The following is a 26691-nucleotide window of genomic DNA, read 5'->3' as shown; positions in this document are numbered from 1 at the left end:
TACTGTTGTAGTGGGTGGTGGGGGTACTATATAGTACTGTTGTAGTGGGTGGTGGGGGTACTATATAGTACTGTTGTAGTGGGTGCTGGGGGTACTATATACTACTGTTGTAGTGGGTGGTGGGGGTACTATATACTACTATTGTAGTGGGTGGTGGGGGTACAAAATACTACTGTTGTAGTGGGTGGTGGGGGGTACTATATAGTACTGTTGTAGTGGGTGGTGGGGGTACTATATACTACTGTTGTAGTGGGTGGTGGGGGTACTATATAGTACTGTTGTAGTGGGTGCTGGGGGTTCTATATAGTACTGTTGTAGTGGGTGGTGGGGGTACTATATAGTACTGTTGTAGTGGGTGGTGGGGGTACTATATTCTACTGTTGCAGTGGGTGCTGGGGGTACTATATAGTACTGTTGTAGTGGGTGCTGGGGGTACTATATACTACTGTTGTAGTGGGTGCTGGGGGTACTATATAGTACTGTTGTAGTAGGTAGGTAGGGGGTACTGTAAACTACTGTTGGACTCACATAATATTGATCTTGTTATCGAATATCGTGGCTCCACTTAGATTTCTAATTATCATCTCTGAGGCGATCTTGTCTGACATCTGAACCATACAAGCCCCTGGCTTATTGGTCAGGAACTTTACCTAAGGACAGACAAAGTATTACTTATTAGTTCCCTTACTTTAATACTAGAAAATGAACGAAACCCGATAAAGCCTGTGGTAATATGTACACACATTGTTTGTATTATCTTGATGTATCTAAGGCTTAGATTAAGGCGGATAATACGATGTTAGAGCGTCGTTAAATGCGCACGAAATAGAATTAATAAGAAACTAGACCCCATGTTTATGTGGAACCGCTCTATACTCAAATCTCAACCGTACCAGAACGGAGCAACGCCGTTCATTTAGGCCTAAGCGCTCAAAATGTCACTGATGATATTTTTATGTTCTATTTTCGAGCATGTGAAATCATCAAAGCTACGGCTTGTATTGCATCACAACTGATGAAGTCTGTGCTCGTGGAACAGGTCAGTCATAACCCAGATTCTATATCTATGCGATATATGTGCTATTAGGGTTGGGTGGTTTCTATGCTTATCCAACTTACTTTGATGACGTTGCCATAGAGACAGAATAAATTAAATATTCTCTCGCAGTTCATCTTCTCGTGATTCAGTCCGTAGACCATGAGCACACAACCAGTCCCCCCTGCTACGATGAGAAATTAGAAGATGAGATCGCTACACAACAAGCCCCGCCCCCTAATAAAATAAGAACGTTACCATCCTCTAATATACAATACGACAAACCTAAAACCAGTTACCGAAACCCCTCGACCCGCCTCTTTCGGCCGATCTCTTGACCAAAGTAAGAAACAGGACGGCATCGTAACGATGTCTTACCAGTGCTCAGTGCCTGTGTACTGACTTGGGTCGTGGTAGGCGTCTGGGCGGGCTGTGCCTCTAGCCCTGGCCACACCCTGCTCACGCTCTTACCCCAGTCGGGGGAGCTGAGAGTGGGTGAGGACATGGCACTGGCGTGCACCCCATTCGTTAGCTGAGTCTGCTGACTAAGGCCTGGCAATGCCCCCAGGAGCCCTGGCTGTGATAGGCTGAAGGGTGACAAGCCAAGGAGGGTCTTAGCGCTTTCGGCTGTAAGGCCAGGAGGACTTGGTGCTGGAAAGATAGATGGGAAAACTTAGATTATGCTTTTGCCATATGGTTCCGGTTTCTGCAAATGTTCATTTGGGTTCGGTGGATCAAGGTGAGTTGGAAAGTAGAGAGCTCAGAAATTTGAATAGAACTCGTTGGGTTCGTTAGATTAGCACACACGGTGATTGAAAAAAAGTACTCAATACCAAGAGTAGGACGGTGATATACATGGTCAGGAGTAATAACCAAACATGGTACATAGATATTTGTACTTATTGACAACAATTATGAATTCAACGCACTGAATTAGGCAAAATACTGTTGAGGAATGAGATACAAAAGGAAATCAAGCTCTAAGCTCACATGATCCTGTGGGGCTCTTGTTGCTTTGAAGAGACGCGACCTTGGCGAGAATACCTAAGACACAAAAAGAAAACGGTAAGACACATTTTAACGCAAAACCGTCACAATTCGCAGTTAAGGGGAATCCCATGAACCTCCAAGCGAAATGTTATCGTGAGGCCAGCAGTACAGTAGTACCCATGGTACTTGGTCTGCAAAGCAGTCGATCCTTGTGTCACGCATGCCTTCCACAAAATCCAGATACTGTAGTAGTGTACAGTGTACAGTAGTGTATGTAGTTCCGTATCACTTAGCATTTGTTTTTATCTTTTTGCCTCGAATAATGTAGATTTGAACAATCCAAAACTACCTAAATGATACAAAACTATTAACTTTTCCTGGTATAAATCCAGCTTATTTCATACAATGGTTTGTTCAGAAAGTATCGTTATTTCGATTCGATTTTGGTTTCGGTTTTCATAATTATTACTAAACTGAGCGGCGTTTATTGCACAGTGAACTGAGCCGCGTCAAGAACGTCAGATGAAAACCATACCTCCTTTTAACAAAATGTTCTATTTTTATACAAATGCTTGGAAGAAAGAATGTTGTTAATGTGTATGGGTTTTTTGACTTGATGCGATATTTTCAATTGACATTGCTTTTAGTTTTTCTTGCTTCCCGGTGGTCGTGGGTATAGTTGCTACGACCCTGCGCCAATAGTGTTCGGTGGGTTGACTCGATAAAATGATGCCACGAAAAGGATTGATTTGTATACATCCCTTTCTCAATTAACCATTTCATTCGCAATTATGACATTAAATAGTTAATTTTTATTATGTGGGTCTTTAATTTCAGTCATTCGGCTGAATAAATAACTTCATTTTAAAGACAACCTTCCTAATATTAATTAGCGCTCGATAAAATATATTATGTATTAAAACTGAAACTGTGATTGATATATCTAGGATTATCAAATAAAACGGCCAAGATTCACCAGTTAAATCATTAGCTGGCTAACCTAAAAAGGAGGGAATGAGGTATGAACTCTTAAAAGAACGATACAACGCATTGACGGCCGTAGCATTTACATTTTATTTCTTGTCAATAAAAACGGCTTTTTGTTGTGCTCTTATGCACGAAAATTAACAAAATAGATCACCCATTTCTAGGTCTCACCTAATCCTCTACATTCTTGCATTTTATTTATTTATTTTGCCATAGTATTTGTGTAGGTTATTATGGCATATATTTTGGAAGAATTACATCAGATCGTTTTGTTATTCGCAACATGGATTTTTTCAGCGACAAGCGAGCAAAAGCCCAACATTTACATAAAGGGTAAATGTTGCGAAAACGGCCACATGAGCATGTGATTATACAATATAAGTAATACACCGTGTATGGAGTTAGCCTTTTTTTACGGGCAAATGAATCAGCTTGGCAGACCTATCCTGGGTTCGCGCTAGGGAGGTATACGGTCAGGTGAATTATTTGCATGTTAAGAATGCAAGATTATCAAGGCGTTCTGGCTATTGCTGAAGGGAAGAGAGACTTTACTTTTTGATAAAACACACAGCGTGTTTTAACCAGAACAGTCGATAAGATGAAGAACAAAGGTATAAATTTTAAACAAAACGATAATTCGATAATGGCTCACAAGCCTCGGTTAGTGTAAGGGGTGCGGGGTTTGAGTTCCCGAGGACTCGACAAAGTTAGAAAGTTGCATATACATAACATTATTTCTATATTCTTGTCGTGGTAACTGAAAATGTTGACAACTAAGAGGATTTTGAGATTTCGAAAGACCGCGCTTACACAAACTTTTTCAATTTTTTTTAAGTTAAGAAAAGACAGCGTTAACAAAAATTTGCTTATGTCGGAAAAGCCGCGTTGGGAGAACTACGCTTCCAGAAATTTACAGAAATGCTGCTTTACTCAAACTTTGTAAGTTGCAAGACCGCGTTTACCCTGCGTTTAAACTCACTTTGAACAGTCGGAAAGGCTGCGGCACGAGCGATGACTTCAGTTGACAGGGGAATTGAACTACTTGTCGATCCTGTAGATGTTAAAACAACACGCTCTCGCATCAAAAACAAATTTCAATGAAATGAAACAAGCAATTTTGTACCACAGCTAAGCTTACCTAAGTTTTCGGTCAGTTTGCCATTCATTGATGATATGGTACCATTAGGTGGTGAATTCAGCTCTGACGAGTCTGGGGAGTCGTTTCCTAAATTGGAAAACATTAGGCACGCAGGCATGAGCATCGGCGCGCACTAGCAAATTTCGCCTATTTTCCAACTATCCGACTAAACAATAATGTTGTAAAATTGTTTCGATTGAAGGAAAATACAAGGACCAAAAGTCCCCGAACTTTGAACTTGAATGGTTCACTGTGACGCAATTAAAAAAAAAACATTACGCACCAGATATGGCGGAGAGTAGACCCGTTCCCAAGAGGGCAGTCTTGCTGGGTATACCTAAACAACGAGAGAAACCGTCAGTGTCATCTCTGACTCGCCACAATGCCTTAGTTCTGAGAACCACTTTCAAAAATAGATTACAAAATAAACATTCTAAAATAACGCAATAAAAAATCATGCTTTGTGCCGGTCAATTTAAGGGGTTGGCACAGTTCAGCCATGCGCAAAATGGCATGCAAAATACCTTGCGACATCCGGGACCTCCTCGTGACGTCATACACATCATCCTGCTAGCGCACGAGTTCTGGGAGAGCCGTTCTCCTGCGTTAAGCATTTTGGACCAAATGGTTTGCCAGTCAAACTAAAATTTGTTGGTCGGTTGCGTGGTTGAGTATGAAGAACGGTAGAAAGAGGCGAGAAGCATGATGTGTAGGACTGCTGGCCAACATGAACGCAGGCACGTGTCAGCCGTATCATGCCCTTACTGGATTAGCTTTTTCACTGGCTTCTCTACGCTCATTCAGCCCAGACATTTTCTGTCTCTCCATTTGTCAAAGGGCAGAAAGGGAAATCTTTCTCTCATAATCAATAGATACCCTGGGTGCCACAGGCTAGTGACGACTCGATCGCGCTAGCATAATTTATGGCATAATTGCAAAGAACTTGCAACAATAAAACCGCGCTGCCAATAAAAAATAAAAAACTGGCAATATTCGGCAACATGGAAAATTTTCGGATCAAAATCCAAACAATTTTCATTTTCTCGCTTTTTCTTTCTAAAGCTTGAATTTTTTCTCTGAAAATGTTTTTAATATTGTTTAGAGTATATCTACTGCGTAAAATAATAGGAAAATACACATTTTCGTGGATTTTGAATTCGTATGTAATTGCACTGTTACAAATTTTCAGGTGCGTTCCAGTATGGACGAGGGGAGGTGCGCAGTCATAGGTATTATATTTAAACTGCACTGCTCTCATCCAATCAGATTCGAGAAATTTGTGCATGTATGTTATTTTGTGCCACACACACGGTGTGTGGTGGGGGGGGGGGGGGCTGATAAGATGGAAAAGAACAGGAACAGGAATTTTAGAAAAAACATGTTCCCAGTCCCACTCTTGCTCTCTCTCTTAAAGTGTTGTTGCTGTTCATGAGGAGAGGAAAGTTGAGTCAACCTCATTGGCCCTCGGCCGCCAAGAAAGTGCAGCCGTGATCAGCAAGATAATGCGCTTCGATTAGTGACAAGCATGATGCTTCCGTATAACATAGCATTGGATCTCTGTTGATGCGTTACAGATAGTAAAGCTTTGCATTTCATGAGTCTCGCATTAAAGTTTTGTATTTTGAGGGGTTGCTGTACTATCGCTTAATTTAAGCCCATATTAAAGAGGTTTAAGATTTTTTATTGTTTTGATCATTTTTCGTCGAGCATAATGTTGAAAAAAATAAGCCTAATTCTTAAAAGCGAGCATGATTTTGATTAAAAGCGAGCAATGCTAATAGCATAATATGTCAGTTTTACTAGCACAATCGACTCGTCCCTAGAGTAGCGCCCAGGCTTCTAATAATTGGCCGCGAGTAGTATACTGATGAGCTGTGGAAATGTTATGTGCATGAAAAACATGAAAACAGCGACTTTTGCGATAAGCCAGTTATCTCAACTGTCTTGTAAACGAACCGATAGGAGTTCACTCCTATGGTGATCCAGGACCCTTTTCGAGAGCAACCAGACCCTCCCCAAACCCCCCGGCCACACTCCACTTTTCGGGGTGATCCGCGACCCGTGTTAATTTTACTTATGGTAAAATAACAAACATTTACACAAAGATGTATGAAATCATTAGTCCTGTCATTTTACGCCAAAAAGAATGACAGCCCGGAACAAATTCGCATTAATCTCGGCAGATTTAAGACGTAGGGATATTTACTAATAACAGATACTGATAGAGTACCAAAATCAAAACACGGGATCTAAATCTAGCGATATTTTTTGTCAGTCATTCAATTGTTGTTTATCTTAGCACTTAATGTCTGCGGCTTGCGGCTGCAAATTGTGCCGTATCCCTAGTGAGTACAGGTTTAGATAAATTTGGTTATTTCACAAAGTTATTGAAGGAATTCATCTTTTCTATCGAAGCATTGTTAGCAAGATAGTTCTATCATAACAGAAACAATTCCTCCTGTATAGCGTATTCAAGTTTGGAATCCAAAACTTTGTCGAGCTTGCAGGCTAGGGCTCGCATAAAAGGCAATAGAATCCAAGATGGCTGACAAAACATTAATCGCGAGATTTAGAGATGTTCCCGAGCGCCGATCTTGGTAAATAAACGTTTTCCGAAGAGAAAGCTACTGTTTGAATTTGTTCCAGGTCAAACTTTGATATATAAAGTATATGGTTTCGGTCAAACAAGCAAGAGTAGAATTCAGAGTAAATAAAAAAAACACTTTCAGAAAAATGTTATTGATAAGAGACAACAACAAAAAATCCAACTGTTAGAATTTCAAGGCGCCCGAAAATTGCCCCGTCTCGCGTTTACTTTTTGCCCCGTTTGTAGCACCTAAGCTGCAAAACTTTCAGCGAATCTCTCCCTCTATACTACTGCTGCTCATTGCGCATGCGCCTTACCGGAGGTGCCGTTCAGTGCTCCGGTGTAGTCCCACGTCTCGTCGTCGTTCTTGAACACGTTAAGTTTTTTGGCCTTCTAAAAATGAAAATAAATGAAAAATAAACTGTTAAAACAACGCAGAAATACATGATCCTGGACCCAATAAGACCCAGTGGGTCGGGAGGGGTTGGGCAGGGTGGTGTGTTCTAGGGGAGCCATGTTGTTCACGTGACAGATATTTCCCTTGGCTTTTTTAGTTAATAGTTCCGGCCGCCCGCGCACGCGCCCGAGCACCTGGCTTCATTAAAAATTGCTTCTTTAACATGCCGGAATGATTCCAATTTTGTTTAATTGTTGTAGGATAGTGGTTTGAGTTTGCTTCAAACTTAAATGATTTTTTAATTCAACTATTAAAAAACAAACTAACCACTATCCTGCTTCGAAATTTAGTCACGTTTTAAGTACAGGGATTCTCTCCCTTACTGATTGTAGGTTCACGTGTTTGACTAAGCGCTATTCCCAAACGAGACATAGCATCTTGGATTCGCAGAAGTCACGCTGCGACGATTTCGACTCTTAAGGCCCGCTGTAAAGGCCGCATTAAAGTCGCCCCGGGAAAAAAACTCGAGGTTTAGTCGACGTAAGTGGATTGGATTAAGACGCCGTATTAAATTAGGCGTATATAATTTAAATCTAGCAGCCTAGAGACCGTGCTATTACGATGACAGCGGTACATTCCCCCGGGGGAACCATCACTAACAAGCCGTGGGGATCGTCAGCAAAATCAATTTGATTCCTTTTAGCACTTTGGGTGTAGTCAACAGCAATTCTTACCCCTAAAAGATAGCACATTGAGTGGTGTCGAAGCAATTTCTAACACTAAGAGATAGCACTGGAAACACATTTTTAGCTTTCGATACCTGTCCTGCCACTTGTCGTCCATATTGTGACGAATTTGGAGTCGGATTGTTATTGGATAGGATAATCAATTAGTGTCAAATCCCCTAAATGAAATCAAAATCGGAAGATTCGTTGAAACCCCCACCCCCTCAGGATTCGCAGTTGATAAAATTTTATACCCTGAAAGATAGGACGATCACCCCCCGGCGTCGCCATTTGACTTTGAGAAAAAGCGCATGGATAATACGGCGTCTAAAACCAATCTAACCAATTATGCGCCTGGCCCCGTATTTAACTCGACTGGCCGTATAAAATGGTTCTAGACGCCGAATAACCATGTATAAAATTGTAAACATTCTATACGGCTGAATTTTATGCGACGAAAAAAGAAAATTGTCCAAAATTTTTAAAATTATACCTTGGAATAGTCAATCTTGAGCGTGCAGCAGCCGGCGTAAATATCCTGTCCATTTAGCACAGCCAGGGCTCGCTCTGCGGACTCGACCGAGTCGAACGTGGCAACAGTCAAGGGTAAAACAAGTGTCATTCGCCATCACTATTCCCACTCTTCACAAGAAGGCCCACAAAATTGGTCAAATTCCTCGACTTTTTCCTTTTCGTTTTAGACGACGGTGAGGAATTCGAAAGTGCTTATATAAAAAACATAAAGTACTATTCGATTGGTAAATTTGCAATTATATATTAAATAAGCGTTGCAAAGGGATGTGCACTTTTTAAATACAATGGCGGCGGTAGCCTGGGCAGCCCGCTATTCTCGCACATGATTGGCCAATTTTCAAGTTTCGTGCTGTTAAGCAAAGATCACCATACACGTTTTTTCTTCCCATTTTTGTTTCCAAAAATAGTTAAAGTTTAAAAGGATATTCCACTAACGCTTGAAGTCCATTCTTGTGAAAAATAACAATCCTGAGCACTTTGCCACTGGGACTACAAATCTTATGAAGGATTTTCTAAAAAAAAAAAAGAAAAAATATATATAAAGATAAAGATAATGCGTAAGTTTAGGCGTTTATATAAGAGTGCTCAATACACGTATGTAGAGCGGGATATGTATCTCGATGTAAATTATGTATATATACTGTATATAAGCGCAGGGGCTCACTAATGAGCCTCTGATAAGCGATGGTAACGATTATTCTTAATAAATCTCCTGATTAATGGGCCACCACGAAACAGGCTTGTAGGGATGAAACAGTAGTTTGCGTGTTTTTTCTAGACATCAAGATCTCCTGATTAATGGGCCACCACGAAATAGGCTTGTAGGGATGAAACAGTAGTTTGCGTGTTTTTTCTACACATCAAGATACAAATATAAAGATATATATACAAATTCAAGTCCTGTGGTTTTAGCGGTAAATGGCATACACTAGACACGCGCACGTGGTACCACAGGCTTCCCGGAATCTTACCACGTTGATGGGGTGCAGCGGGTTGATGATGGTGAGCAGGAGTATGTTACTCGCCTCAGCACACGCTCCGTTACTGTCGCCATTCAGGACTTTGTCCCTGAGTAAAAAAAAATAAAGGGTGATATTATCAGATATTATTGACATGATACATTGTACCATGTATCAAGCGTAAATGTAATGACGGCTTTATGATATGTAATAATATTTCGCGGTTTCAAAAAAAATGGCCCTTCAGTCACATCATCAGTCACACCTTTGATATTGTTTTCATTTAAAATTGGAGTCGAATAATGTACTAAAATCTCGAAATAACCATCTAAAAATAAAGTTTGATACTTTATTTACCAAATTCAATCGAAAATATCGCATTGGTTTCCTCAAATCCACCGATGAAAATGGATGCTTTTTCGCACTTGGTACTTTGCTAGGATGACAAAATGGCGACTGACAGACTGTTTAGGGTGACGCGTCTATGTTGTTGTTGGTTTTGACATATTAAAAAAGTAGAGATTACTCTTTGCTTTGATAAACATTACTCTTTGTTTTGGTTATTTTTTGCTTGTGTTGTTTTTGCTTGCTTTTTATTTTGCCGAGATGGAAAAATCGTGAAAATGAAAGTGACCTGTGTTTTCAAAAATAGTGCCGCGAAATATCGGCATTTGAAAATCGAGAAATGCTGACGTCGCGACAATTAAACAGCCTCTGCCAGCCGCCATTTTGTCATCCCAGCAAAGTACCAAGTGCGAAAAAGCATCCATTTCCTTGGTGGATTTATGGAAGCCAATGCGATTTTTTTTTAATTTGGCAAATAAGTTTTATTTTTTAAGATGGCTATTTCGAGATTTTAACAATAATGTGCCTTCTAATATTAAATAAAAACAATAATAAAGGTTTGGCTGACAATAGGGTCTATACTTATGGCGTAATGGACTTTTTTCCTTGCTATTTTTTTTTCAAACATACGACAAAATAATGTCACGTGTGCAAGGGATGGGTTGATGGGGGGGGGGGGGGGGCGGGGGGGCGTACCTCTTGATCTCTTGACTCTTTGAGTAGTTTACGAACATTTGTCTACCAAGTACGGTGAGGGGGCTGGTCTGTCGAGAAACACGCACACAGCAGTGAACGATAATGGCATGTTTACACGCACAAAGCAGTGAACGATAATGGCATGTTTACACGCACAAAGCAGTGAATGAAAATGGCATGTTTACACGCACACAGCAGTGAACGATAACGGCTTGTCTACACGCACACAGCAGTGAACGATAAAGGCGTGTCTACACGCACACAGCAGTGAACGGTAATGGCGTGTCTACACGCACACAGCAGTGAACGATAATGGCATGTTTACACGCACAAAGCAGTGAATGAAAATGGCATGTTTACACGCACACACAGCAATAAACGATAATGGCGTGTCTACACGCACAAAGCAGTGAACGGTAATGGCATGTTTACACGCACAAAGCAGTGAATGAAAATGGCATGTTTACACGCACACAGCAGTGAACGATAATGGCGTGTCTACACGCACACAGCAGTGAACGATAATGGCGTGTCTACACGCACACAGCAGTGAACGATAATGGCGTGTCTACACGCACACAGCAGTGAACGATAATGGCGTGTCTACACGCACACAGCAGTGAACGATAATGGCTTGTCTACACGCACACAGCAGTGAACGATAATGGCGTGTCTACACGCACACAGCAGTGAACGATAATGGCGTGTTTACACGCACAAAGCAGTGAACGATAATGGCGTGTCTAAACGCACACAGCAGGGAACGATAATAACGTGTCTACACGCACACAGCAGTGAACGATTATGGCGTATTTTTGCTTACCTGCGAATATGTCACAACAGCAATAGCTGACTCTAGACTCTGTTAAACAAAATATGAGAAGACTATCATAACTCCGTAAAAGAAAAAATATATAAAATGAGCAGAAATGATACACACTGTCATTTAAAAAAATACTATTAAATGTTTGCATTAATATAGCCATACTCACTTCAAATTCCACAAGTGCTTGTCTAATTTTAGGTAACAAAGTTACATAACTGTTGATGGAAAATACAAAGATCATCAAAAGTCACAGAAAAAGAATACTTCGCTACAAGAAGAACACCCCTTAAAGCCTTGTCACAAACCCACTATTTCTGTACTAGCGTCAGGTAACATTCGCCATATTTCTGTACTAGCTCAAGGTAGCACTCGCCATATTTCTGTACTAGCGTCAGGTAACATTTGCCATATTTCTGTACTAGCTCCAGGTAGCACTCGCCATTTTTCTAGGAGGCTTAAACTCTCAACGTTTTTTTAAAAAACCCGCTAATAACAGTACCCCCCCTCCACTCACACACAAACTGCTAAAAACAGTAACCCCCTCCGCCCACACATACACAAACTGCTAATAACAGTAACCCTCTAACATACAATCTGCTATCAATAGACACCTTTTCCAATACAGACAATGAACATCAATGCATACAAATTTGAAATAGAACAGTTTGATTCTCTAAATTATAATTTTCAGTCTTGAGTAATGTGTCTTATTTGATTAAAAAAACATTGGAAAAAAATCAATCAAGAATATGTAAAAAGAAAGCCTGCCTGGCTCTGGGGAACTCTAGTTTAGTAAAATATGTAAATCAGCTTGCCTTCCACATTACAAAGATCTTACAATGGTAATGTTGAATTATTTGTTAGGAGAATCGTTTTAAGGAAAATAATCTTTGAGACTCAAGCCGTGGGCGTAGAGTAAGCTTACCTGAAACAAAAATTTTATATCTTTAACGCTTAATAATTATCTGTATTCACCTTAAACATTCTCGTAACCGTATATATCTGTTAATATAAAGGCATAGGATAGTTTCTATGGCATAGGCATAGGAATAGTTTCATTTCTCTAAAACAGAGAAATAAAAAACGGCTTACGAATACGGTATTAAACACGAAGGCGCGGTATAAAAGGGTGCTTCCATTGGAAGCATCGGTTCATTTGTCAATCAACCGCCGTGGAAGTGAGGATCAAATTCAAGATGGCGGCCCGAGTCAAGTACAAAACACAGAGGGGAGAGGTTTCGAAGCGCTTCCTGATGTATAAAAATGCTACCTCTACCTTCTAGTCCGATAGAATGTGTAAAAAAGGAAACTCAGTAGAAGTAAAGCTACGAAACCAAGGTGATTTATGCAAAAAAGGAGCAAACGCATGATCGGAAAACAACGATTTCAAACCTCGACAAAAGGTGAGCTTTTTATGCCTAAAATTTACTTTTCATAGCTTTAAAACTCAGAAAACAGGATTTAAATTAGTCATCATAAGCTTATAGGTACTTAAAGTGGCGGGGAAACTCTGTTTTGCTAGAAAATGCATTTTGACTTTGTCCACATTACTGCCGATAGAAGTAATGCAGGCCTTCTATAGAAAAGATGTTGTTTGTAGATCAAATCTTGCTTTCCTCTTGTTTGTTTTTATTTTTACATCGCCTCGAGCTAGGACAAGATTGTTTTGTGGTGTGTGAAGTTTTAATTCTATTTACAAGCTACTATAAGTTGGAATTCAAGTATAAATATGTAATAAATGGTAGTGTTTTTTTATCGTTGGGATCAGTCCATTATTTGTATTCAAGTAATGTTAACCAAACAGTTTGTCTGAATGAATTGGGGGCCAAACTCGCATGTTGAATCTATTATATAATTTCTAATCAATTATATGATTTTATCCTAGCTATACCCAAGAAGCAAGTCATGGTGACATCTGAATAATCAGCAAGATATATTCCTCGAGAAAAAGCAGATACATAGACATGTTATTACATTTTCCATGTGATTTTAAATCATAAACATTCCTTTGTAAAGGAAACATGTTTTGTTGCTATAAGATTGATTGATGTGTTAGTGAAGTGTATAAAGCAACCAGTCATATTTTATAAACTGCATTATAGATTATACTTTTGTTGAATAAACCAAAATGCTTTCTCTTTTATCCTTTCAGTTCAAGGCTTCTCATTCTTACAGTAAAAGCAAGTGTAGATACAGGGAGGATATCCATTGAATGAAAACAGTAAAAGTCATGTCTTTATTTTGTATAATTAACTTATAATTAACTAAGTATAAAACATATGTTTGGGTAAACCCTTTGTAAAACTAAGGATCCAGACTGGTTTTGGGCAAATAGAAACAAAAGCTAATTCAATTGTTATTATTTCTACATTATTTGTAGTCATCATAGATTGGAAGATAAAAACAAAATGCTATACAGGTGCATTCTGATCCAAAAAGTAGAAAGACTCAATTATGGCTCAATCTCACTTAGATGGATATCAGGCATTTCTTTAGTAGCCCTTCAGTGGTTTGGTGTACATATATGTGTAAGTATATAAGCTGATACATTGTACAAAGGGTTATCTGCTGTTTCTGTGAGCCAGTTATGCACTATAAAAACATATTGAAACAAATGTTTTCTTTATATTGTATACCAGTCCCTTGTTTTGTACAGTTTCTGTGAGCCAGTTATGCACTATAAAAACAAATATTGAAACAAATGTTTTCTTTTATTGTATACCACTCCCTTGTTTTGTACAGACAAATAGTAAGTTTTGCATTTTATTGGGATGGTACTAAGCCCTACTTTTAACCCTACATCTGAAAAATTAGCACGAGGGCACAATGGTTTAATGACCAAGTGCTTTCCTAGAAATCAAATTGACTGCACTATTCTCCCTATTCAAACAGGTGTACCTAGTACTCTGTTTAGTATGCTTATAAATGACAGACAGGGTGAGGGTAAGTTGACAAATTTCCTTAGCCTTTCTTTATGTTCTGGATCAAGACGTCTGGTACTAACAGCAGGATGGCACCAGAGAAAGGACCCAAGGTAATGACCACCCTAGATAATGTAATATCAGAGTTCCACTTGCACACTCCCTGGATACCGCTGAAATATCTTATGAAACTGGGGACATTTGCCGAAGCCTGAACATGTATTGATTAACTATTAAATTTGGTAAAAAGATAATAAAGACAAATTGACTTTCTCGTCAAAGTAGAAGTCAACTGGGGGTTCAACACTCCCTGACTTGCCCACCACACCAAATTTTCTTCCTGCTCAGGAAAATGTGACACTTTATGGATTTTTGGTTAATTCTTGAACAGATGTACAACATCAGATAGGCACACTTTGCATTTTTGTTTTTACACCTGTTGCAGCAACAAGAAAGTAGAAATAATAGTTTCACTGGGGGGGGGGGGGGGTGAATAGGTTTGCGGATCGGCGGATTCGGTCCCGAAATGCTCACGGATTACGGAATACGGGTTATTTTGGCGGATTTTGGAAGTACGGCCGATCACGGATTTGTTGACAATTCGGGCGCGAATTTCGGATTTTGACTGCTTTGATGGTCGAATTTCGGATTTTAAATAAATTTCAATCGATGCTATTGTTTATCTGTCAAACCATGCGGATCTAAAAAATTCGGCGGATCCACGGATTTGCTCCGAAAATATTGCGGATCGGCGGATTTACATACCCCTATTCACCCCACCCCCCCCCCCCCCACTAGAATAAGTTTTACTGAAGTGTCCTCTCACACTACAGCTGTAAAGTGACTTATGAATAATAAAATATATATATGATGTATCTTGACTTTATACCTGATGTTTGCTGCTTATGTTTAATTCTAATGTCCTGCTTTGTTGTGTGCTATTTTTCAGTACAGAAGTTACAAAAACACATTATTTTCTGCAATGTCTTTTTTCTTCCTGTTTTCCTTTCCTCTTCTCACCATTTTAGGGGCTTCTTTCCAGAGTACAATGCTCTTCATATTTCCCCGAATGTCTGATTGAAATACGAATCATGCTACCGGCCAAGAAAAGCGCGAAGAAATGAGGCAAAATCGCTCCACGAAACCTGTTTTCTAAACACGCTAAAAAATGGCAAAATTTAGCTCTGTTTGTACCCCATTGCACGCATAATCCCTTAGGATAGACTGCTAAGCAATGACTGTGGTCATTGCGGGCCCAAGCTCACCAAATCCTTTCCCAGGAGAGTCGGGAAGGTATACATACCAAAAATGGCGTCGAAGGGAAAGGCGGGAGATTTAAAATCGCGCCGTTCTAAGACAAATATGCATTTCTCGCTGCCAAGAAAGGCTTGAAGTACAAATCAAACATATCCTTTCTTTCATTTGGGAATTTTTTTATTCGTTGGATATCAAATTATTAGATTTGGGGGCATTCTTTATTGACTGGGCTCGTAACGGTAATGGCCGCCATGCTGGACTTTCTCTCCATTAGAAAAATGGGGGCGGGGCTTAGGCCCTTTTATACCGCGCCTTCGTGGTGGCGCGCCGAGGTTGTTTTGGCTTAAACAGCTTTTACAACTTTGTCACGTGTGAAACAAACAAGGCAGCTATCGTCGATTACCATGTGTGACACTAGCGTGTGCTTCGTTTGAAGCGCGTTCAGATACTCAACTTTTGATTATAATTTCTCATAAACGCAGGTTCCGACATACAACTACATAAAGCAAGTACTTTCGGTAAGGCCTATTTTACCAATAGCGTCGGGTAATAGTTTGGAAGATGAGCGGGTTGCGCTAAAATGTTGAAAAGGAAAAATTCTTTAGTTTTCAAATTATCTTAACAAAAATACTCTCGAATTGACTATCTGAAATATATTCTTGTGCAACACTGGTCCTCTTGCCCCTCTCACACAAGTTGCCTTAGGGTTTGGACTTAGCAGGGGGCGTAAATTCGGGAATGGATCTTTGTAGGCAAGAGTGCATTTATTTTTCCAAATATTGCGAGGACAATTTTGGCGTGAAATAAAGATTCATCAATCGCGAAGTTTGACAGGTCCGTTTTAAGCCAAAAATTCGTGTGCTTCAAGTTGGAGTATTGTTAGGTGTTACTGTAGATTTAGAAAAAAATTCATCGCGCAGATTTCGAGATTTTTATTTTAATATAAAAATATTGCTTCCTTTTAACTTGCATGACAAAAAATAATTTGATTTTCAAGAAGAGTGAATCTAGCGGAGTCTGATAAAACATAGATGTATTAACAAAATCTGAAAAATTTACGGAAATCGCGCCGAAAATGAGTCTTCTGTAAGGAACATAGTTTTCCACGAGTTAAACACAAGCTAAACAAGAGTTAAACACAAGCTAAACAACAGCGGAAAATTTTGGCACAAAAGTTAACGGAAATTCGCTGGACAGACGCCGTCAAATGACAAGTACTTTGGTGATATTCGATTTACTAGAGGTATCTTTCATAGATGACTCGGTTCATATTCGGTTGATTTGTGAAATCCTTTGGGTAGGTCGCTCAATGCATTAGTTTTCAAGAAAACCTCACTTCCTCTATCTTGGTATCGCAGGACTATCCGATCGATACGGCTACGGTACAAAGGCTGGGATGAAATAGCTAGCGTCAGAGAACACCTACTAAAAGGTGCTTATTCTTGACGAGTTGTGGAGTGAATAGGGGGGGGCATAATACTGGCTACGTAAGGTGGAACATATATACCGTCATTACCAGATCATTTTTAGATCTCCACTTTAGACAAAAACACATCGTTATCGCTTTCAGCCAAAGTACTTTCTTGAAGAATAAAAAAAGACACTTTTAATCGAGGATCTCAAATTTAAAACTTAACAAACAAAAACATGTTTAAATTGTGTCCGTTGAACACTAGGACTGTACTCCTGAGCTGTATTTTTAGATTAGTAAATAAGTAAAAGAAATTCTGTTGAAAACTTCAATCCTCCAGTCGAGTCTGCCAAATTACAATAGAAAAATAGCCAGGCTTGATACCTTGGCAAATTATAGAGCTCTATAATTGTAAAGAAACACAATTTTTAGATCATACCTTTTAACACGAGACACTCCGGTCTGTTTCTAAATTTTTTTCAAAATTGAATCAACGTGGTCGTCACAACTTTGATTCGGCAGCCTATTTACATGACAGTTGCCATGGAAACGTCTAACATCTGAGTTGATGGTTTGAAGTGTACGGAGGCGTCCAAAACCAGATACGTCTGCAATTCCACTCGGCACATTTCTCAAGTCCCTTGGTTGCTATGGTTACGTATTTCATTGAAAAGATTTTGGCGTTTATCCGTTAACAGTGAGGCGGCAAATCACAGCTGATACAATTAGTGTGTACGATCGGTTGAGTGTTCGTTGGTTCTATTGCGACACAAGGAAATATTGGGCTCGAAATCAATTCATCTGGACACAGTCTAGTTGTTTGTTTTCGTGCGGTAGGTGGCGACAGTTGAGAGCACTTAAACAGCATAAAAATTATGTAAGGGAGTAAATACGACGGAATTTTATGAATCTTAAAGGACTGCGCAGTTGCTATAAAATTACCAAACTTTCCGAGTCGCACAAATTTGGTCGTTAGGTAAAATCCCGATTGAAATATGAGAAATATTCTGGTACGATGTTATAGAATTGTAATAAAACGCAGAAGGTAAGAGACGGTGCAGATGAGCTTTTTGGCAAATGATGAAGTCACGCGCTAGATAGGGGGCAGATTGGGCATCGTTGCCCTTACCGTAGCCATATGAATGTTTAAGCTAGCTAGCAATAGCTAGCAAAGGAATGAAACCGGCCGCTAATAACATCAAAGCCATTATGGAAAGCGTCAGGCAGCCACGCGATAGAAATGTAATTAAAAAGTAATCCGTTCCAATCAAACAAGTCCATTCTGAACTCAATTCTAATCCAAACTAGTGAGCTATGATGACTCGAAATTGATTTTGTCTTACTGTCATTGTCGTCATAGTCGAGTCGTTATAGCGCCCGCCTCTAATAACCGCCATTAGTCACGGCTACAAGAATCGCTCTCCCCGCAAACAGAAAACGTGTACGTGCAGATCTTCCTCCCCCGAAGAAGGGGAGAAATGGTAGAAACTGCCAATGCCACGGTTTTTGCACGCGCTAAAAGGAAAAACCTCACCAAACCATTCATTCACAGTACAAAAACTAATAAAAAAGAATTCGAATTAACAGTATTCAAAGTGAAAGGCGCTTCTTCAATCGAAGCGTCTCAAAGGTATACTCCTAGTTAGAGCCCTAGAGACTTTCAGCGGAAATGGCGAAACGAAAAAAATGTGCATAAAACTCCTCCGCAAAAGCAACTTTACGAGGCGCCTAAAGCTTCCCTTCTGTTGACGACGACTGATAAAGAAATAAGGAAAAATGCTTCTATATTCCATTTGCCTCTACTCCCAAGCCTCTCCTTTGCTTTTCTATATCCACACATTTAGTCCGAACCTTTTCCCTCGCCAACCTACTCCCTACCCCATTCTTCTAAAACACACACTTTTAAACCGAAACCTTTCACCCCGACACCTCCCCCTCCTACCCCTTCGCTACCTCTAAATCATCTTGCTCCTTGCCGTTCGGGTTTCCCGATCCCTCCTTTCACGATGAATTAGCTAATAACAGCCAAGTAGCAAAGCACCCTGCCCTATTCCACCCCAGTCCAACCCTACTCATTTTTTTTCAAATGGTTGCCAGTCCTACTTAATCGTTTTAAATGGTTTCCAGTCCTACCCACTTTATCGTTTCAAATGGTTCCCAGTCCTACTCACTTTATCGTTTTAAATGGTTCCCAGTCCTACTCACGTTATAGTGCCGAAAGGTTGCAGCACTTGAATGAGGTCCGTTTCTTTGCAGCCGTCGGCTACCGCCCGGCAGTGTATGACTCGTGAGGGTGGCGTGTTGTGGTGAGCAACGTTACTTGTGGACAGCGGGAACGCACTGGATGACGTCAGTGAACACGTGACTGACGGTGTAAGTGTTGTGGATGAAATACCTGGAAAAGGGGAGAAAAACCAATAATTCTAAATATTGCCAATGTAGGCCTGTGTCACTCGTTAAAAAAACAACAAATGTTGGTAGTATTCGTACAGATTGCTAGCCCTTTATTAAGTCTTGGACCGCAAAGAAGAAAAAAATGGAAAAAAGACCGTTAGAGTAAGGAAATTACAACCACAAAGCATGTGGACATTTTTTGAATGGACCTTAATACGAATCTGAAAACTAAATCTATGCAAACAGAACCGAGATAATAACCGAGATAACGGTAGTGCATAACGCGAATTACCAAAAGAAAAGCGTAGTTTATACAAACCCTCGAGGGCGAGGAGTCAAAGTTAAGTCAGTAAATATTAGTATAATCGACATCCACACTCAATAACTCCCCAACTCCAACTGAAATTGTGCTTAGGGCTAAAAGATAACAAAGCAGAAAAGGCGGTTGTTTTAGGGAATTAGGAATAAAATGCGCGTTTTAGAAATTATCAAAGAAATCATAACCTTTTAAAATCTTAGTTCATATTAAAGAAACACTTGGCTTCACCTTATATTAACGCGAACTTTGATATAATAATAACTCAAGCTCAGAAAATTCGCCATAAAGTTCTAAACGTTTTTATAAAAAGGTTTCCTTGCCAAGAAAGAGCAAGATAAAGCACAGCTGGTATCCCTCTTGTCTATGTTGCCATTATTCCCAAAACGCGTAATAGACCTCTGAGTCACGAAAGGAAATGAAACTTTTGTGACGAATGACGTTTAACCTACGGGAAATAATGGGGTGTGGGAGGTTCTTGACAAAGCCATTTAGCGGTTAACGATGATTTTTATGTGGATTGATTTGAGCTATTATCGGGATTTGCGCATTGGCGATTTGAGATGTCGTGTTGTCTGTTATTGTCATATTATTTTGTAAGTGCCGACCTCGGGTAGTAAATATTCTGGGTACCGCGTTTATAGAAAACGCTGTACCCAGAAAGGGTATTTCAAGAAGCCATTTTACCTAAGACGACCGGTCGCTTTAATCGTATTCTAAATTATGGGTCGCCTCGTCAACATTATGGGTTGCTTCGTTATCTGAAACTTTTTAGATAGGTAGGTACAAGTCGACCGGTCACTTTAATCGTATTTTACATTATGGATCGCCTCGTCAACATTATGGGTCGCTTCGTTATCTGAAACTTCTTAGATAGGTAGGTACAAGATGTAGGATGGCAGGAGACAACGCACCGATCTCACGCGTTGACCCATGACCCAGGAAACGGCATGTGAGCGGTGAGCTGAAACTACAGTATACCTAGGGTTATGAGTCAAACAATGTGTCAAATAAAGACTCCGTTCCTCGACTCGTTGTCAGCTATATGACTATCATCCACTACATGAAATTATTAAATGAAGGAACTTAATACAATAACTTGAATCGATTTTTTCGAACGCTTTTTTGTAACAAAACCAGATTATTTTGACAATTTCGGCAACAGGAATTTGTTTTTTGTTTTTTTTCGACTTACTTATAATTCAATAAATAACAATAAAATATCATTTCCGCTATAGATAACAAATAAATGATGGTTTTCCACATTCGAATGCACAGCGTCTCGTGCACGAGTCTCGGAGACTGTGCCAGCCATTTGGCAATTCACACTAAAAAAAACATTATTACATAAAACAAAGATACAAAACCACCCCTGCACATTCACATAGACGTGTTGAATTAGCCGAAAATGTTTCTTCTTAAGATTTACGCTGGACAGTTTTTGTTTGGATTACGGCGTTACAACGTTGAATGACGTTGAACTATGTCACCACACAAAACGGCAATTGTTCCGAGGGAAGTTTCATCTCTCTGGCGAGCTTCTGCGTGACTGATGGTATGTAGTCTAAAAACACCTAAAAATCCATAATTACCTTGAAAGTGTGTATAACAAGTTAAACCATCCACGCAAAAGACAGTAGTGAGTGTTTGCCGGGGTGAACACATTTATGAGTAAATATTTTTAAACACTCCAAGCAAACGCGACCTCAGGTCAAACATTGTGCTGCTTGTGAGTGTCCTCAAAACAAACACGTCATGACAAACACTTTCTTAAACTGTAAAAGGGCTTCAGCAAACAAAGAAATGTTTCCTTGATCTGAATTAAACATGTCTGAAATGATTTCAGAAAGCAAAGCAACTCTCTGAAATATCTTTTATTTGGGTTATCGACACAACTCGCGCTTAAATACAACTCGATTACTGTTATAGAAAAAAGTCAACAAAAACGGTATTTTTTGTTAATATTATGTGAAAATGTAAATGCCTTTGCTCATCTAAAAATAAGTTCCCATAATGTTAAAATCAAGAAATTCAGAAAAATAAGGCTATTTTGTTGTTGTTGTTGCTAAGAAAAATTAAATAAAAAAGCGTCATACTCTATAAGAAACGCCCATTTACATGAGCTTAATTTTTGGAGAACAAAAACATTGTTTTCCCCTTTAATGGCAGAACAGAAGGTACACATTTTTCGATGCATATTTTGATAAGTGCTAATATAAAATGTTCCCTAATTGCTGGCTAGCTCACAGTTCCAAAACAAAAACAATAATTCATTCATTCAGTTTCATCTGTTATCAGCTTCTCCAAGATAAACAGAATAGAGCCCTTTTTCTTTTAATCAAGTATAAATCTTATACACTGTTTTTGAAAAAAGGACGAAAAAAATCCGAATGCAATAAAATTTTTGCGTAGAATCGAGTGGAAGACACGATAGTAGTATCACTAGTATATATGGTTCGCTTATGGTTCGCTAGGGGAGGGGTGGTCAAGCTTTATTCTGATTGGTGGATATATGGTTCGGTGTGTGACGTCACAGGCAGCGTTAGCCAATAGGGTTTGAGATATACGGTGAGGGGTGTGACGTCACGCAGGGTTAGGATTGGTTCCCGCGCGCGCGACGTCACGGTGACGTCAGCGCGGGAAAGGATATAACGGCGCAAGGGGAAGGCTGAGATCATCCCTCACAGCTAAGAGAAAAAAACATGGCGGAGACAAAATCGCAAGTGCAACACCTTGAGGTACCAAAAGGGGACAGCGAGGAGAAACGTCTGGTCAGGGAGGCACTAAAGGCGGAGAGGAGCCTGGAGAACCCTTGGGGCGAGAAAGAGCTCGACAAAGCGGTGCACATGGAGCTAGAGGCGTGGATGGAGCACGCAGCCGCATGGGGGAAGAAGGGCTACGATTGGGAGGAGTGGTCAAAGATAAGAAAGGAGGACGTGGCAGCGTACAAGGAGAGGGAGGCACGCCGTGTCAAATCGTTGGAGGAAGCTCTTTCTCGCCCCAAGGGTTCTCCAGGCTCCTCTCCGCCTTTAGTGCCTCCCTGACCAGACGTTTCTCCTCGCTGTCCCCTTTTGGTACCTCAAGGTGTTGCACTTGCGATTTTGTCTCCGCCATGTTTTTTTCTCTTAGCTGTGAGGGATGATCTCAGCCTTCCCCTTGCGCCGTTATATCCTTTCCCGCGCTGACGTCACCGTGACGTCGCGCGCGCGGGAACCAATCCTAACCCTGCGTGACGTCACACCCCTCACCGTATATCTCAAACCCTATTGGCTAACGCTGCCTGTGACGTCACACACCGAACCATATATCCACCAATCAGAATAAAGCTTGACCACCCCTCCCCTAGCGAACCATAAGCGAACCATATATACTAGTGATACTACTCACGATGCGCCAAAAAGCACAATGGTTTATTACTCTCCTCTCCAAAAAAGTTAAGTACTGGAAATTATGATCATTTGAATGAAAAAATTACGATCAAAGCACTTGACATGAGGATAAAGGAGGAACGAAGAACCAAAGGCCCTTCATCGGTTCTTACATTCTTCTCCGGTGTTTTTCTTTGCTGAAAGAGCACTCTAAAATAAAATGAATTTCAAAGTTTTGTCATAATTATCATTAGGAAAAATAAACAATATCGTCTGAGTTAAAAAGTTAGAGTCTAATAGGGAATGCGAGTTTGGTTTTTAGGGTAGATTTGTTGATTGTTTGGGTGCAGGTACGTAAAAGAGAAGCCGCAAAATGGCGACGCGTGGCAGGCACTAGAGTGCATACGAGGGGTCAGCTACTAAATACAGTGCCTCGTAGGAATTATAGTCAAGTCCTAAACACCTGGAGCACAGTAGAATTGAATAACACTAAAAAAGGGAATGAATGTTCGTATAGTTATGTTAGGTATATCGGTATGTTTGTATGCAGGTCTTAAAATCCAGGTGGTTTACGGCACCCCCACTGTTTCGGCCTACTTCAAATAATCAAGAAGAAAGAAAAATATTGGGTACAGCTTAATCTTATGGTTAATTCTTTAAAAGAATATAATACGAGAAAATATTGAGGTTTTTCATATATCTGATATTTTTGTGTTTGCGAGTGAAAGCAAAATTTCTGCGTTTTGGTCGGTTTAATGTTAAATGCTAAATGTCTAGTACACGGCTCCGTCCGTATTCCATAAAGAGCTTAGTGTGATATGTTAATGTGCAAAGTAGAATAATCTCAAATCTTATCAGGAAAGCAACTGATCCAGAATTAAGTCACAGAGAGGAAGGCAATGTCCAAAGCTTTTGACTTACAAACTCTCTTCACAAAAGGTTTTCACTGTATTAAAACCAAACCCAATTGACTTCGTGTTTTGATAATTTCATTAACCTGTCTATTGGTGATCCCTACGAGACAATTTTTACTGACATTTGAATCCAAATGTTTTGTGAATGAACAGGGACTAGGTTGAGACGTGCTTATGTATTTGTCATGTCAAACTTTGGAGGGTCGGTCCTGACGGGAGAATAAGGTAGTTGGGATCTCGGGCTAGAACAGAGAAGACGAAAACTACAAGCACACAAGGACCCGAGAGGAACGTCTACACAGAAAGCATTTCTCTAAATGTTAAACCTGATTAAGTCAAAATATATCAATTAACAGCATGATGTTTAGCAAACCTTTAAATTGAAATAAACATTTATTAGCTTTTTGCATAAAAATTATCTGCGCTATACTGACATTGAGGAATTTTCTCAATGTAAGCAATATTTTCTCCTCTGAAGAAACGTAAAGATTTTATCTCAATTATATACTAGCATAATCTCAATAGGGATGTAAAAACTACATTTTTATGTGTATGTAGAATGTGTCGAGATATTTGCATAATTGTTTATATACAGCATGCAAAAACTGCTAAAGGCGCTATTATATTGTCAGAAAACAAAGTGGACAAACATCTTAAAACGATTTCTTTGTCATTTAAAGCATTAAAAGCTGCACAGAATACTAGGTAAGCTCATCAAATCTGCAAAGGCATAATCCTAGAAATCAAACATGTATCCCTGTAAGATATCTCAAATACAAACACATACTTTTGAATTATTCACAACACAAAGCTATTCCTAGTAAATGTAAAGAGAAAAGAATAGTGTAATTTTTATTAAACTAGCTGAAATATTGTAAAGACAAACATCAAATTAATTGAGACTTTGGATCGTTTATAAATTCATTCTCAACGCAAAAGGGACCCGCAAAAGTTTATTTCGGATAAAAATAATCAATAGCGCACGGTCTCAGTATGACTCTATAAATCCTGTCCCATACGAAAACAAAACATGATAATCGAATGATATATAGATAAGATTCACACAAAACTCTAAATATATTAGTAGTGATTCGTAAAATAATGATAACAATTATTGAAAAATATGACTTTGTAAAACGTGGATCACTCAAAACACTGACGAAAATGAAGGACGTCCCAATTTTTTTTTGTTGCTATAGCTATTGGACGAAATACTTAGCATGAATTCCTTCGCAATTCACCTTGAAACAAAAGTAGTATGACGATTAAATGGCTACTCTGGGATAGCACATAAAAACATTAATGCCAACTAACAGTTGATTGGTTTCCACGGCTAACAGCCACATGGCTTCCAAAAATAATAACAAACTATCAAATCAGTGCTTGTCATTTAGCTAAGGTGCTTCGAAGAATGAACTTTTCAATTTCTTGAGCTAAAGAGAGAACAGCATATAGACAGGACTATTATTTCTCATGCATACGCTGTCAGTAAAAGATCGTTAGGCTATTGTCCGCGCATCGATTTACAGGAAAATGTTTTGGGTTTCGATGCTTTGATAAACGCCGGGCACAAAACAAACGAGAAAGTGTTGCTGCCGAAAGCCTTAGAGACTATGGAGACCACTTCACAGAAAAACGCAAACAGATACGCAGTCAAGTTTATCGTTTCTGAATGGCGTGGAGAATTAGATAGGCCGCGATAAATTGCACAACTTAATTCCTGACGGGGAAATACAGTTCGAGTAGAGCCAGACAGATATAGCATGGTTATTCATTTTCCAAATAAGCTCACTGTTCGTGAATTTATCAGACACAAATAAGGGATGTGTGACACTAGACATGGTCGAAATCAGGACGAATTCCTAAGGAGTTGCACCCCAAATCCGCTCTTTAATGAAAGATACTTTTCAGTTGAGGGTCGGGTTAATTTCAGACTTGCGCGTTGTCATTTCGCAAGTAAACTACAGGCATGCGTTATTAATTGAGATCTCCCCTCTTGCTTTTTATGGGTTAAATCAGCTAAATGGCAAAATATCCCCAATTGAGCAAAACAATATTTCAAATATAATAGCTCGCAAAATGTCACTAGCTCTATAGCTGAACTTAATAATCACTTAAAAATACATGAATTTGAAAGTTTAACAACAAGCACATCCAGCAGACGCGCATGGATTGGCGAGACGGAAACTGTATTAGTCATGTTCATTGAAAACGCCCCGCACGAGCGAAATTCATGGGGAAAATCACATACGCATTGTCAGAAAACTAACACAGAAGCATAGCATTATTCACGCTTTAAATCCGTGAATGAATTAAGAAGATTCTCACGAACACTCGCGACACCAAAGCCTGACAGCTGAACTGAAATTTTAATGGAGCTCGCGAGCGCCCCCACATACCTGTACTAGTCGAGTAACCTGTGTGATATCCATTTAACGAGTTGAAATCGTAGCCATAGGCAGTGTTGTATGTGTAGACGGGTGAGCTTTCGTTTTGTGCCGCATAGGAAAATGAATACGATGGTATAGAGTTCTGCGCGTAAGGAAAAGAATAGTAGGTCGGCGCACTCGTAGATTCTGTCACTGCAACTGTTGCTGAATGTGAGCTATTGGCGGAGGAAACCGCCACAGTTCTGTAATATCGAGCAAACTTGGACTCGTCGAAATTAGTAGCTGAAAGTCCACTATCCATTTTGGCCCGTTTGTTCGGGCTCTCTATGCCAGCTAGTATCCCCTCGACTTCTGCCATGTTTTCATTCACAGGCTTTCCTCATACTAACACACGGTTACTGCTAGTCAGCGGCTAATAATAAACATACTTGTCTCGATCCAGGCCTCCTCAAATTATACAACGCTAATTCTGATTGGTTTTTGCTGCATCCACCAATCAG

The 26691-nt window shown here is 39.7% G+C and overlaps 1 protein-coding gene and 1 long non-coding RNA gene across 3 annotated transcripts in view; one reads left to right on the top strand and one right to left on the bottom strand.

The window, feature by feature from the left end:
* The window catches only part of LOC5506960 (heterogeneous nuclear ribonucleoprotein L-like), a 40777-nt gene extending 14190 nt beyond the window's left edge, over positions 1-26587 (bottom strand). For both annotated transcript variants that reach the window (XM_032375405.2, XM_032375406.2), the window contains exons 1-16: positions 26201-26587; positions 19015-19204; positions 11387-11435; positions 11218-11256; positions 10395-10462; positions 9366-9462; positions 8821-8906; positions 8354-8450; positions 7056-7131; positions 4435-4488; positions 4152-4238; positions 3993-4064; positions 2027-2080; positions 1415-1687; positions 1120-1223; positions 529-650 (exon numbers count right to left, since the gene is read on the bottom strand). In XM_032375405.2, coding sequence (XP_032231296.2) covers positions 529-650; positions 1120-1223; positions 1415-1687; positions 2027-2080; positions 3993-4064; positions 4152-4238; positions 4435-4488; positions 7056-7131; positions 8354-8450; positions 8821-8906; positions 9366-9462; positions 10395-10462; positions 11218-11256; positions 11387-11435; positions 19015-19204; positions 26201-26549 — 1817 coding nt within the window. In that variant the 5' untranslated portion in view covers positions 26550-26587. The remainder of the gene's footprint in view (positions 1-528; positions 651-1119; positions 1224-1414; positions 1688-2026; positions 2081-3992; positions 4065-4151; positions 4239-4434; positions 4489-7055; positions 7132-8353; positions 8451-8820; positions 8907-9365; positions 9463-10394; positions 10463-11217; positions 11257-11386; positions 11436-19014; positions 19205-26200) is intronic.
* Positions 12318-13939, top strand: LOC125561851. Its single transcript, XR_007307544.1, has 2 exons — positions 12318-12623; positions 13106-13939. It is a non-coding gene; the product is annotated as an uncharacterized LOC125561851 (long non-coding RNA).
* Positions 26588-26691: the final 104 nt, after the last annotated feature.

The sequence above is a fragment of the Nematostella vectensis genome, chromosome 4, assembly GCF_932526225.1.
Source record: "Nematostella vectensis chromosome 4, jaNemVect1.1, whole genome shotgun sequence".
NCBI lineage: Eukaryota > Metazoa > Cnidaria > Anthozoa > Actiniaria > Edwardsiidae > Nematostella > Nematostella vectensis.
This window is presented reverse-complemented; position numbering and strand designations above follow the sequence as displayed.